The 15,284-nt window shown below is 41.6% G+C and overlaps 1 protein-coding gene across 1 annotated transcript in view; it reads left to right on the forward strand.

Moving 5' to 3' along the window:
- The first annotated feature begins 1,907 nt into the window (after window positions 1-1,907).
- NKD1 (NKD inhibitor of Wnt signaling pathway 1) overlaps window positions 1,908-15,284 on the forward strand; it is a 132,165-nt gene continuing 118,788 nt past the window's right edge. The window contains exons 1-3 of the mRNA XM_077288218.1: window positions 1,908-2,151; window positions 2,281-2,313; window positions 6,327-6,433. Of these exons, the coding sequence (XP_077144333.1) occupies window positions 2,127-2,151; window positions 2,281-2,313; window positions 6,327-6,433 (165 nt within the window). The 5' untranslated portion in view covers window positions 1,908-2,126. The remainder of the gene's footprint in view (window positions 2,152-2,280; window positions 2,314-6,326; window positions 6,434-15,284) is intronic.

Below are 15,284 nucleotides of genomic sequence, written 5' to 3' on the forward strand. Positions count from 1 at the left end.
CACTGTAGAGCCCAATTTTTGAGCTAGTTGGAGACCCAAACAGTCAGACATCAGACCCCACGCAATCAGACAGTTATCACATATTCGCTGTACAGAGGAAAACTTAGCAACTAGATACAAACTGTTAAAGGGGTTGTCTGGCCTTAGGGCACAAGTCTGCAGACACTCTATGTGATTGCAGACTTGCGAATCTTCACATCACACGCGCTCTGTGTGCTGTGAGTGGGCACGTTACCCACATAACTTCCAGACACATTCCGACTAGACGTGGCCAGCGTTAGTTGGCATGTTACCGTTTGTATGCAAATCGCAATTCGGCACAGGACAATCCTCACAGTGTGTGTAATGTGAGGATTCACAAGTCTAGAGTCACATAAAGTACTGCAGACTTGTACCCTAAGGCTAGACAACCCCCCTAAAGGCTATGGATATATGGTGACACTGGTTATGCAACAGCAAATTTCAGGCAAGTGGCACTACCGATAACATTTGTGTTACTGGCTGTCACACAACAAAATTGGAGCTGCCATTTGACTGTAAAAGAAAAAAATAGCCAAATGTCAGACAGATCGCATTTGAATCACAAATTGCACGTGACTTTTAGTGAAGTCTATGGCAGACAGCCATCGTTCCTGATCCGGCAAGGCTCGTTAAAGGGTCGATATTGACTTTTAGAATTGCTACTTCCAATTGGTGACACTAGAGTTCTAGTCCTCTCTGACGAGAAAATTTTCAAAACATGGAAAACTTTTGTGCTCTGATTTCTTGAGGGGATGGAAAAAAGGTAATCAGCTTTCCTTCCAGGGAGGAAGGTGTGAAAACCACTTGTGTTCACATAGGAACCCTGGTAGACCTTGTTTGGTCACGGTGTGGTGTAGTGAGTGTAGGAACCCAAGAAGGTATCCAGTTCAGAAAAGGAAGAAGGGTCCATGAGGACTGAGCTCCAGCACCAATGGGAAAATGTTAAAACTTAACTTTTACTGTACAATTGAAAACATGGTGAGAAAAATAAAAAAAAAGATCAAAAGGATTAAGGATCCATAAGATTGTGAACTTTGGGCTATGAATTAATGTTGCTAACTAGTGATGAGCGAGTGTACTCGTTGCTCGGGTTTTCCTTAGCACGCTCGGGTGACCTCCGAGTATTTGTTAGTGTTTAGATTTAGTTTTCATCACTGCAGCTGAATGATTTACAGCTACTAGACAGCCTGAGTACATGTGGGGGTTGCCTGGATACTAGGGAATCCCCACATGTAATCAAGCTGGCTAGTAGCTGTAAATCATCCAGCTAAGGCAATGAAAACTAAATCTCCGAGCAGTCATAAATACTCAGAGACCACCCGAGCGTGCTCGGGAAAACCCAAGCAACGAGTACACTCGCTCATCACTATTGCTAACCCGAAATCCATAAGCATATGGATCCTCAATCTTTTTTTCTCTTTCTCACCATGTTTTTAATTGTTATATTTTGGCATTTTCCCGTCCTCATGGACCTCTCTTCCTTTATTGAGGAGATATCATCTGTGAGGCGACCTTTTCTTGGATGTATATACATTGTAATAGGGCAAGCCAGGATTATCCTGATGGGGAAGAGCAATAGCGCAGTCACTCTTTGCTTTACCAACGCAGGCGATTAAGGGGGTTTTCTCACTTTGGCTTCTCTAGCATTACACTGTACATAATCAAACATGTCCTAAAGGGAATTCATTAACGCTTTATTTACCAACATCACTCAGCTAATGACTTCACACTCCAATTCTCCCCTCAGTTCTGATACTCTTTTTTCTCTCCCTTGTTTTTGTCAACCCTTCTCCCATCCCCTCCCTCTCCCACCTCCTCCTCCTCTCCTGCTCTCCCCTTTCATCCCCCTCTCCCAGCCTCTAACTCCTCCTTGCTCTGTGTAGACTGTGTGTGTGCCTGGCAGAATGAGCTGCAGCTTTTCTAACAGGATAGCATGAGGTGTCACCGCTTCTAGGGGTCTTAGCTGCTTCTGGATCCTGGATTTGGGGGGTACAGCTCCCTATAATAATCTGCAGTTGTGGATTCCTATTGTTCACATGGATTTTACCCTCACTGGATTGTAATGTGCATCTGATGTCCAGGATCTGGGGGTCTCCTGCTGAGAGATGGGGAAACTTTATTCCAAACATGGTGAGTGGTGGTCTTTATCTGCTCTACCTGTTGATACATTGTATTATGACTCTTTTCTTGCAGTCAGACATCTAATCATCTCTTTTTTGTTTCTTTTCTGTACTTCATGTTGCTTCTCCTGATTGGCAGCTGCAGTTTGCAAACCCAGAGAGAGCCCTGAAGGTAGGAAATTAAATCCCCCTGCAGACTTTACTAGCTCTCCTGCCTGTTGGTCCCAGTCTGTCTTGTTTGTTTTGTTATTTTCCTCTTTTTAAGTTGTTTACATTCTGCTACAATGCATCATCATATGCTTATTGTGGGATCATGTATCAGATTGACATATGATATGCATCTGATTCTAAAACTAACCTTTTTGCTAATGTTCTGCCCAAAACAATGATGCACCTATCCTCCACATGACATTTCAAGTTTTCAGTATTGCTACTTTGTCTTATTTGTATATTGATTACTCTGCATGAAGAAACATCTGACTTTGACTTGATAGGTCTAGCTTTAGCAGAAACTGTCTATGTATCTCCTTCCTTCCACCAGAAAATCTCAGAACTTTTAGTAATAAATAGAGCTCACATGCAATGTTAGGGAGTGTAGTAACCATTTCATACATATGCCAAAATGTTTAATGTAACCTAGAGGGAAAAGTCCTGGGCTTCATCAGTCCTGATGATCCAGAATAGAAGTATGCAGGCAGCAATGTAACTTGTGCATGGAGTATAAACTTGTTAGGAAAGAGTTACCAAAGAACAAAAAGTTTGCAGTTGACTACATGGACCTCTTGTGTTTTATATTATATGCTCAACCCAGGTAATTGTGTTATATGACTTTAATCTATGCATATGAATTAGAATAATGACTTACAGTCAGTAGTTCTTGAACTCGAATGTAGTTAACATTCCTATACTCTTGGATCTTACCTTGCGCATTACCACCCATTATTTCTCATAGGGAAAAAAATTTTTTTATAGATCACCGTGTGACAATTTCTTTGTAGACTTAATACAATCATACAACTTCCATCAGTGATTGATCCTCAGTTGGGGAGATGTTATGGACTTTTCCAAGTATGATCATGTTATAGAAGTTGATAAAGACTGTTCCTATAATATAAATGTAATGGGTTCCCAGTTCTTGGTTACAGGGGAGATCCTATGAACTTTTCCAATCATGATGATGTTATGGAAGTTGATAAAGACTCTTCCTGTAATACAGATGTGATGGGGTCCCAGTTGAGTCTCAGTTGTTGGGGAGATCTTTGGAACTTTTCCAATCATGATCATGTTAGTGAAGTTGATAAAGACTGTTCCTATTATAGAAATGTAATGGGTTCCCAGTTGTAGGGGAGATCCTATAACTTTTCCAATCATGATCATGTTAGTGAAGTTGATAAAGACTGTTCCTATAATATAAATGTTATGGGTTCCCAGTTGGGTCTTGGTTGTAGGGGAGATCCGACAAGTTTTCCAATTATGATCATGTTAGTGAAGTTGATAAAGACTGTTCCTATAATATAATTGTAATGGGTTCCCAGTTGGGTCTTGGTTGTAGGGTAGATCCTACAACTTTTCCAATCATAATCATGTTAGTGAAGTTGATAAAGACTGTTCCTATAATATAATTGTAATGAGTTCCCAGTTGGGTCTTGGTTGTAGGGGAGATCCTACAAGTTTTCCAATTATGATCATGTTATAGAAGTTGATAAAGACTGTTCCTATAATATAAATGTAATGGGTTCCCAGTTGAGTCTCGGTTGTAAAGGAGATCCTACAAGTTTTCCAATTCTGATCATGTTATAGAAGTTGATAAAGACTGTTCCTATAATATAAATGTAATGGGTTCCCAGTTGGGTCTCGGTTATAGGGGAGATCCTACAAGTTTTCCAATTATGATCATGTTATAGAAGTTGATAAAGACTGTTCCTATAATATAAATGTAATGGGTTCCCAGTTCTTGGTTACAGGGGCGATCCTATGAACTTTTCCAATAATGATGATGTTATGGAAGTTGATAAAGACTGTTCCTATAATATAATTGTAATGAGTTCCCAGTTGGGTCTTGGTTGTAGGGGAGATCCTACAAGTTTTCCAATTCTGATCATGTTATAGAAGTTGATAAAGACTGTTCCTATGATAAAAATGTAATGGGTTCCCAGTTCTTGGTTACAAGTGTAGATCCTACAACTTTTCCAATCATGATCATGTTAGTGAAGTTGATAAAGACTTTTCCTATAATATAAATCTTATGGGTTCCCAGTTGGGTCTTGGTTGTAGGGGAGATCCTACAACTTTTCCAATCATGATCATGTTATAGAAGTTGATAAAGATACTTCCTATAATTTACATGAGTTGGTTCTTGGTTGTAGCAGAGATCTTATGAACTTTTCAGTCGTGAATGATCTTTCTGCAGAAGTTGATAAAGACTCTTCCTTCAATATACAATTGATGAATTCACAGATTTTTCTCAGTTGTAATAGCTAGGGGAGCTGTTACAAACTTTTCGAATCATAATAGTGGTAGAGTTGTTAATCAGGACTCTTTTTGTGGAGTATAAATCCTGACTAATGAACTACGATCTCACACCCCCATGTATAAAACAATAATTATCTATAATTTTCATGTCATATTCTCTGTATCCTATTTAAAGTCTTTATGCTTGCAATTAAATTGTCCATCACTAATTTCCAAAAATATTCATTACATTTCTCGAGTTATCAAACTTAGAAAATGGGCCTTAGATAACGATGTAGTTGTGTTACACATGCAGAAAACATGGGTATTTTTACGTCTGTTTTAGAATTTGAACTTTGATCCCATATTATAAGTTATCTTATTTAATGTAAGGAGGAAATTGTGATAATGTGATTTAGTCTTAGTGATTTATTACCAAACTTTTAGGGACTGGTGATCTAAGATTTAAAGTTTCTGATGATGGACTTGTGTCTGCCTAAAGGTACCGTCACATTAAGCGACGCTGCAGCGATAACGACAACGATGCCGATCGCTGCAGCGTCGCTGTTTGATCGCTGGAGAGCTGTCACACAGACCGCTCTCCAGCGATCAACGATGCCGAGGTCCCCTGGTAACCAGGGTAAACATCGGGTAACTAAGCGCAGGGCCGCGCTTAGTAACCCGATGTTTACCCTGGTTACCAGCGTAAAATGTAAAAAAAACAAACAGCACATACTTACATTCACGTCCCCCTGCGTCCACTTCCTGACTGACTGAGCGCCGTACAGTGAGAGCAGAGCGGTGACGTCACCGCTGTGCTGCTTTCACTTTCACTTTGCGGCGCTGAGTCAGAGGAGGAAGCAGACTGCAGGGGACGCAATGTGAGTATGTGCTGTTTGTTTTTTTTACATTTTACGCTGGTAACCAGGGTAAACATCGGGTTACTAAGCGCGGCCCCGCGCTTAGTTACCCGATGTTTACCCTGGTTACCAGTGTAAAATATCGCTGGTATCGTTGCATTTGGTGTCAAACACAACGATACACAGCGATCAAACGACCAAATAAAGTTCTGGACTTTATTCAGCGACCAGCGACATCACAGCAGGATCCTGATCGCTGCTGCGTGTCAAACTAAACGATATCGCTAGCGAGGACGCTGCAACGTCACGGATCGCTAGCGATATCGTTATAAAGTCGTTTAGTGTGACGGTACCTTAAGTGTGTTTGATCTGTGACCAGTCCTTGTTTAATCCCTTCATGTGTCAGTGACCCCGTAAACTAGGCTTTTCCAATAGTTAAAGTCGATCTTTGAAATGCTAGCTTCCTGTGATCTAGTCTAATTCCCTGGAATGTCTTAGATCATTGATATGGTCAAAGTGTTTTAAATTCAAAGACGTTTCTAACTTAATTTTTAATAGCTTTGTTTACAATAAGTCTTGATTGAGGTCACGCTTGATGCCAGAGCAATAGAGTGCACTTGGAATCATTTTAACTGCCAACTATCGCTCGGTAATATGATGGTCTTTTGGGACCTGTGGTTGTTTTTTTTATTATTCTACGTGGCTTATCAAGTAGATGCCAGTAATTGCAGAATTCCAGTAATTGCATGCAGATTTCAGTTTAGAAAGTACAGAGTCAATGTTGGATGTTACACAGTTGGATCGGATAGTTGGAGGGATGAGCTGACTATTTGCTTCTGTCTGAAAACTTACAGTTGCACGTCTTTTTTGGTAGGTGACAGCTTTGCAGTAAATGCTTGCTTGGCTCGGAAAGGCATAGAAGACTGGATTGCCAAGCAGAAGTCCTCCAATATTCCCAATCACAAAACTGGATATAAGAGGGTAGGTAAATGATTAAAATGAGTCATATATATAACTTTTTCAATGTTTTTATTATTATTTCCATAATCAATACTTTTGTTGGAGTTGCATTTGAGGAACTCTTCACTTTTCCATCTCCCACTAGACCATTGTGGTTGCATCATGGTGTTTGCCTTTTTCACAAGCATGACCCATGACAAGCTAATTCTAAAAAGTTGCTTGATCCCTGGTGATTTTTGGTAGATGTATGTATACAAAATATTGTACTTGATTTATTGTTTTAACATTTGTTATCAAAATTGGTTTCAAAACTGATCATGTTGGGTTTCGCTCAACCTGCAGTTCAAGGCAGTAAAAGCAAAACCATTGCTGTGAGTATCCTCAACTTGATGATGTTGGTACACCGCCTTCGTTTTGAAGTTCTATTCGTGTCAAAATTCTATTGAAAACTTGATAATCCCAAATAAATCTTGATAGAATCTGTAAAGATTAGGATCCTACGATCCCACAGATCCCATTGAAGAAATATGTGACATTTTGGTCAGCAGTACCGAGCATTATTCCTTTACATTACATGACTGTCTACACTGAAGTTTTTCTGAAGTGATGCCCCTTTGCCTAGGAAGTGATAATATTTCTCATATGTGTTAGCAATGTTTGAAGATTGCTGGCCGCACAAGATGTGGGTTTTGGCATTAGTTCTAAATTTCTGGCATAGTTCCATTTCACATTAACCCTTTTGCTTTCAGACCGGTCTACAACTGATGTGGCACCTAAGTGTGGAAGCAGATTCATATCAGAAAGATCAAATCCTGTTTTACTACTTTTGTATCTGTTCCTTGCACAACTATCTGTCACTCTTCTGCGGGAACCTTCATTTCAACACATAAGCTCCTTCCATTCATCTGTTTGATTAATGACAGCTTTCTAAGCACTTCAGAACCAAGATAAAGCAAATACGTTTATCTGAGGGCTGGAAAATAGATCAGTCCAACAACAAAAGATTTCACAGAAAGATCATAGCGGTGGAAGAGCTTTTTTCAAATACTTTGTTTGCTTTGAGTTCTTATGGAAAAAAGAAAAAGGTGTCAGAAGTTGTGTGCCGAGATGAGCCTGATTGTTTCACATGGCTTGAGATGAGCACGGAATTCAGCCATTTCCTAAGGTCATAGCCATCTGCACACATGTTTTCTTTCTATACTTTTGAGTGTCTGGCAAAGAAGTCCACACACTTTTCCCAGATAACTACCAGGTGCTTATGAAAGGAGCCAGCTGCACCGCTCCAAACCAAAAGGATTGAGCAACAACTGCACTTATGATACATCACTTCACTAGTGATGGCTTTTACTGCTCAGCAATGATTTTAAAGTTTAGGCTTAACCAAATTTTGTGTATCAAGGATAAAAAACACATCCTGGCATGCTACGTCAGCTCTATATTAAAGGAACCATCCCCTTTCAGGAAATATTGATCCTGGGGCACAGTTTGGTAAAAAAAATTATGAACAAGCCGCACTGTCTTAGGTTCCTCCGTCCGGTGAATCTCTGCCACTGTTTGCAGTGCCTGGCATTGGCCGTGGCGCTGGTGTCACATCCAGAGCCAATCAGTGAGCTCAGTGGTTCCGTCTACTCTGGCAGAGACACTGAGCTCACTGATTAGCTGCCGCGTTGTCATTGTCGCATCCAATGCCAGACACTTGGAGCGACGGCAGAGACTCCACGGTGGATATGGAGACAGTAAATACAACATAATTTGTTTTTTTTACACTAAACTGTGAGCAGTGACCAATATTTCAAGAAAATGGACAACTGCTTTGGCCTTACAAAGAAAAGGTGAATGTGGCCAATAAAGCTGCAGAGATGCAGAATTGTGGCTCAGTGGTTAGCACTGCAGCCTTGCAGCGCTGGGATCCAGGGTTCAAATCCAACCAAAGAGAACATCTGCAAGGAGTTGGTATGTTCTCCCCATGTTTGCGTTGGTTTCCTCCGGGTTCTATGGTTTCCTCCTACACTCCAAAGACATAGTGATATGATCATAAACTACATTATCATTGCACACCCAGGACATATCATCAAGGTCCAATGGGTTATTTGTAAAATCAAGGAATATTGTCATTGTGGACATTTGGAAAGGGCATAAATATTTCATACATGCAGGTCCCTTGCTTGCTCCGTAATTTTCAGAACACCCGTTTAAGCTAATGGAAAGATTTGCACATGCAAAACCGCCTCTCAATTGCCACTCATGCGAGACGGAACCCTGTTCTCAACCTTTATGGCATATTTAGTACAAAATGGAAATACCCCTTTAATAGTGATGAGCGAACATGCTCAGATAAGTTGTTAGCAGGTGCTACCGAGTGTCTTTGGCTTGCTCGAAAAATATGACTTAGGTTTGACTTAGATAGTCAAGCCTACTCACTCAGAAGACTTTGCGTTTACCATGGCATCACTTCTGTTCTACCAGTTTCTCCCACTTTTAAAACCAGTAGGTACTGGTAATTGATCAAAACGTTACTGGGACATATATTCATGTAGTCAATTTTTCAAATTGTAACAACTTTGCATCTTGAAAAATCAATGCACAATTTGACAAAGTGGCTGCAAAAAGTGCCCTTACTTCCAGGTCACATTCATCCAAACTTACCTACAAAAGTTAGTTTATCCTTACCTTATGATGAGGAATACGGTTGCATCCAAATGGCATATTGTTCCGCTCAACCGTGCTCAAGGTTTTGTAAGTAGACCCTACTGTGCACATGTGGTACCAATTGGCGCAATATAAATTCCAATCCCCCCATAAATGGATGAGACGCGATATCCTAACTTTATTTACTCTATATGAAGATGGCATTCTAGATGTAGCATGCTTTCACACCATAAAGTCACCTTGCTTGTCTGCCACTTTCATCCGTGACCTCACTGTGTTCAATAATGAAGTCTTATCTCCAGGCGACAGCTCAGTATGGGTCTCTCTGCCACTTGAGACCACCATTATAGGTGCAGCCCTTACATCTCCAACTCACTATAGAGAGGTTTGGTCAAAGTAAAAGAATGAATTCCCGGCAATTATCTCATCTCTGGCTACCAGTATGTCATCCATTCAACAAGTCCTTTGTTCTTATAACACTTTTGTCTCAGAAAGCGCAGAACACTTAGACTTTGGAATTTCTGACTGCGGAGGGATTATAATGCTTACATTATATTTGCTGCAACTGTTTTTTTTATGTTTACTAGAAGGAGCGTGTGGACAACTCCTGCAGCAATTCGTCTTTCTTTGATGTTCTTGTTCACAGAATGTTTATAGTTTCTAATAAAGGGATTTATTTTTCTTTTCTGTTTAGCAAAGAATATGATTAATGGTGGAATTGTTCTTCCATATACTTTAATCATTTTCGAAAAAAATATTTTGAAATCTAGTGAGAAGTGAAAAACGGTGATGTCAGCATACTATTTTTGCATTTCTGCTAAAGGCTTACTTTATAGCACACTTCAGCAATATATATAAATCATACTTCCAGCCAACAGAAGAGGCTTTACGCTACTGTTCTACGACAGTTTAGACATCGCTCATTATATCTGTTGGGCATTTTTTGGGTATGTCCACACGGGCATGCTACATAGCAGATTTTCCACCTCGGATTTGTGTGTAGAAGGTCTGCAGTGTGTAACAGTATCTTATTGACCCACTGCATAAAAAAAATCAGCCTTAGAAATGGACTTTTATTGCTGATTCAAAATGTGAAATTTAACCCCTTCCTGACCTGTGACGCCACGTAGGCGTCATGAAAGTCGGTGCCAATCCGACCTGTGATGCCTATGTTGCGTCATGGAGTCATGGCGGGATCGCGTCCCTGCAGATCGGGTGAAAGGGTTAACTCCAATTTCACCCGATCTGCAGGGACAGGGGGAGTGGTACTTTAGCCCAGGGAGGGTGGCTTTGCCCCCACGTGGCTACGATCGCTCTGATTGGCTGTTGAAAGTGCAACAGCCAATCAGAGCAATTTGTAATATTACAATCCAGCCATGGCTGATGCTGCAATATCATCGTCCATGGCTGAAAACCCTAATCTGCCCCCCCACCGCCACCGATCTCCTCCCCAGTCCTCCGTCCGGTGCTCCGCTCCCCTCCATCCGCCTGTCCGCTCCCCCGTCCTCCTGTCTGCTCCACGTGCTCCGATCCCACCCCCCATGCTCCGATCCCCCCCCTTTGCTCCGATCCCCCCCTCATACTTACCGAGCCTCCCGGTGTCCGTCCGTCTGTTCCATGGGAACCGCCATGTTCCAAAATGGAAGGCGCATGTGCAGTCCATGTACATTTTGATTACTGTGATAAAACCTATCACAGTGATCAAAATAAAAAAAAATAGTAAATGACCCCCCCCCTTTATCACCCCCATAGGTAGGGACAATAATAAAATAAAGAAAATATATTTACTTTTATTTTTTCACTAGGGTTAGGGTTAGAACTAGGGTTAGGGCTAGGGTTAGGGCTAGGGTTAGGGTTAGGGCTAGGTTTAGGGTTAGGGTTAAGGTTAGAATTAGGGTTAGGGTAAGGCTATATGCACACGTATTCTGGTCCTCTGCAGATTTTTCCGCAGCGGATTTGATAAATCCACAGTGCAAAACCGCTGCGGATTTATCGCGGATTTACCGTGTAAACCTATGGAAAACCAAATCCGCTGTGCCCATGGTGCGGAAAATACTGCGCGGAAGCGCTGTATTGTATTTTCCGCAGTATGTCAATTCTTTGTGCAGATTCTGCAGCATTTTAGACCTGTTCTTCAATAGGAATCCGCAGGTGAAATCCACACAAAAAACACTGGAAATCCACGGTAAATCCACAGGTAAAACGCAGTGCCTTTTACCTGCAGATTTTTCAAAAATGCTGCGGAAAAATCTCACACGAATCCGCAACGTGGGCACATAGCCTTAGGGTTAGGGTTGGAATTAGAGTTAGGGTTGGATTTAGGGCTAGGGTTGGAAATAGGGTTAACATTAGGCTTGTGGTTAGGATTAGGGGTTTGTTGGGGTTAGGGTTGTGGTTAAGGGTGTGTTGGGGTTAGGGTTATGGTTAGGGTTGGGATTAGGGTTAGGGGTGTGTTGGGGTTAGGGTTGTGGTTAGGGGTGTGTTGGGGTTAGGGTTGTGATTAGGGTTATGGCTAGAGTTGGGATTAGGGTTAGTGGTGTGTTTGGGTTAGTGTTGGAGTTAGAATTGAGGGGTTTCCACTGTTTAGGCACATCAGGGGTCTCCAAACGCAACATAGCGCCACCATTGATTCCAGCCAATCTTGCATTCAAAAAGTCAAATGGTGCTCCCTCCCTTCCGAGCCCCAATGTGCACCCAAACAGTGGTTTACCCCCACATATTGGGGTACCACAGGGGTCAGTATTGGGCCCTCTTCTTTTTAACATATTTATTAATGACCTTGTAGGGGGCATTCAGAGTAGAATTTCAATATTTGCAGATGACACTAAACTCTGCAGGGTAATCAAGACAGAGGAGGACAATTTTGTATTACAGGATGATTTATGTAAACTAGAAGCTTGGGCTGATAAATGGCAAATGAGCTTTAATGGGGATAAATGTAAGGTCATGCACTTGGGTAGAAGTAATAAGATGTATAACTATGTGCTTAATTCTAAAACTCTGGGTAAAACTGTCAATGAAAAGGACCTGGGTGTATGGGTGGATGACAAACTCATATTCAGTGGCCAGTGTCAGGCAGCTGCTACAAAGGCAAATAAAATAATAGGATGTATTAAAAGAGGCATAGATGCTCATGAGGAGAACATCATTTTATCTCTATACAAGTCACTAGTTCGACCACACTTAGAATACTGTGCACAGTTCTGGTCTCCGGTGTATAAGAAAGACATAGCTGAACTAGAGCGGGTGCAGAGAAGAGCGACCAAGGTTATTAGAGGACTGGGGGGTCTGCAATACCAAGATAGGTTATTACACTTGGGGCTATTTAGTTTGGAAAAATGAAGGCTAAGGGGTGATCTTATGTTAATGTATAAATATATGAGGGGACAGTACAAAGACCTTTCTGATGATCTTTTTAATCATAGACCGGTGACAGGGACAAGGGGGCATCCTCTACGTCTGGAGGAAAAAAGGTTTAAGCATAATAACAGACGCGGGTTCTTTACTGTAAGAGCAGTGAGACTATGGAACTCTCTGCCGTATGATGTTGTAATGAGTGATTCATTACTTAAATTTAAGAGGGGACTGGATGCCTTTCTGGAAAAGTATAATGTTACAGGGTATATACACTAGATTCCTTGATAGGGCGTTGATCCAGGGAACTAGTCTGATTGCCGTATGTGGGGTTGGGAAGGATTTTTTTTCCCCATGATGGAGCTTACTCTTACCACATGGGGTTTTTTTGCCTTCCCCTGGATCAACATGTTAGGGCATGTTAGGTTAGGCTATGGGTTGAACTAGATGGACTTAAAGTCTCCCTTCAACCTTAATAACTATGATACTATGATACATATGGGGTACCAGCATACTAAGGACAAACTGGGCAACAACTATTGGGGTCCAATTTCTCCTGTTACCCTTGCAAAAATAAAAGATTGCTTGCTAAAACATCATTTTTGAGGAAAGAAAAATATTTTTTTATTTTCACGGCTCTGCGTTGTAAACTTCTGTGAAGCACTTGGGGGTTCAAAGTGCTCACCACACATCTAGGAAAGTTCCTTGGGGGGTCAAGTTTCCAAAATGGGGTCACTTGTGGGGGGTTTCTACTGTTTAGGCACATCAGGGGCTCTGCAAACGTAACATGATGCCCGCAGACCATTCCATCAAAGTCTGCATTCCAAAATGTCACTACTTCCCTTCCGAGCCCCGACGTGTACCCAAACAGTGGTTCCCTCCACATATGGGGTATCAACGTACTCAGGACAAACTGGACAACAACTTTTGGGGTCCAATTTCTCCAGTTACCCTTGTGAAAATAAAAAATAGCGGACTAAAAAATAATTTTTGAGGAAAGAAAAATGATATTTTATTTTCACGGCTCTGCGTTATAAACTTCTGTGAAGCACTTGGGGGTTTAAAGTGGTCACCGCACATCTAGATTAGTTCCACGGGAGGTCTAGTTTCCAAAATGGGGTCACATGTGGGGGAGCTCCAATGTTTAGGCACACAGGGGCTCTCCAAACGCCACATGGTGCCCGCTAACGATTGGAGATAATTTTTCATTCAAAAAGTCAAATGGCGCTCCTCCCATTCCGAGCCCTGCCGTGGGCCCAAACAGTGGTTAACCCCACGTGAGGTATCGGTGTACTCAGGAGAAATTGCCCAACACATTTTAGGTTCCATTTTATTTATTTGCCCATGTGGAAATGAACAAATTGAGGCTAAAAGAACTTTTTTGTGAAAAAAAAGTACTTTTTCATTTTTACGGATCAATTTGTGAAGCACCTTGGGGTTCAAAGTGTTCACTATGCATGTAGATAAGTTCCTTGGGGGGTCTAGTTTCCAAAATGGGGTCACTTGTGGGGAAGCTCCAATGTTTAGGCACACAGGGGCTCTCCAAACACGACATGGTGTCCGCTAAAGATTGGAGCCAATTTTTCATTGAAAAAATGGCGCTCCTTCCCTTCCGAGCCCTGTCGTGCGCCCAAACAGTGGTTCCCCCCCAACATATGGGGTATCGGCGTACTCAGGAAAAATTGTGCAATAACTTTTGGGGTCCAGTTTCTCTTTTTACCCTTGGGAAAATAAAAAAATTGTTGCTAAAAGATCATTTTTGTGACTAAAAAGTTAAATGTTCATTTTTTCCTTCCATGATGCTTCTGCTGCTGTGAAGCACCTGAAGGGTTAATAAACTTCTTGAATGTGGTTTTGAGCACCTTGAGGGGTGCAGTTTTTAGAATGGTGTCACTTTGGGGTATTTTCAGCCATATAGACCCCTCCTCAAACTGACTTCAAATGTGAGGTGGTCCCTAAAAAAAATGGTTTTGTAAATTTCGTTGTAAAAATGAGAAATCGCTGGTCAAATTTTAACCCTTATAACTTCCTAGCAAAAAAAAATTTTGTTTCCAAAATTGTGCTGATGTAAAGTAGACATGTGGGTAATGTTATTTATTAACTATTTTGTGTCACATAACTCTCTCGTTTAACAGAATAAAAATTCAAAATTTCCATTTTCTTCACAAATAAACACAAAAATTATCGACCTAAATTTACGACTAACATGAAGCCCAATATGTCACGAAAAAACAATCTCAGAACCGCTAAGATCCGTTGAAGCGTTCCTGAGTTATTACCTCATAAAGGGACACTGGTCAGAATTGCAAAAAACGGCCAGGTCATTAAGGTCAAAATAGGCTGGGTCATGAAGGGGTTAATTTTTGTCCAAATTTGGTGCAAATTTTGCTCAAACATGATCAAGCCCCTCTTCTGTGCCAGAATGGCCATCATTATAATGCTGCAAAGTGTGGCTGGCCCTGACTTTTACTTGTGCTTACTGTAAAGAGCAGTGAGAAAAGCCATACCTATGGCTTCTTTTTGAAAAGGTCAGAAGTCATAGTGCTATCTATAAGGGCTGTCCCACACGTCCAGATAATTCCGGTACCGGAATAAATCGGTACCGGAGTTATCCGTGTCCGTGTGCCTGGGAACTCACGGAGGCCATACCTGCGGCACACGTGTGCCGCCCGTATGGCGAGTGGGTACCACACGGAGCGTGTGGTACCCACTCTGCATGGTGCTGAAGCTGCGATTCATATCCTCTCTGCAGTAACGTTTGCTGCAGAGAAAATATGAAGAATAGTGTTAAAAATAAAGATTTAGGTGTCCGCCGCCCCCCCACCCCCTGTGCGCCCCCCCGCTGGTCAGAAAATACTTACCCGGGTCC

This window comes from Ranitomeya variabilis, chromosome 2, assembly GCF_051348905.1.
Source record: "Ranitomeya variabilis isolate aRanVar5 chromosome 2, aRanVar5.hap1, whole genome shotgun sequence".
Classification (NCBI taxonomy): domain Eukaryota; kingdom Metazoa; phylum Chordata; class Amphibia; order Anura; family Dendrobatidae; genus Ranitomeya; species Ranitomeya variabilis.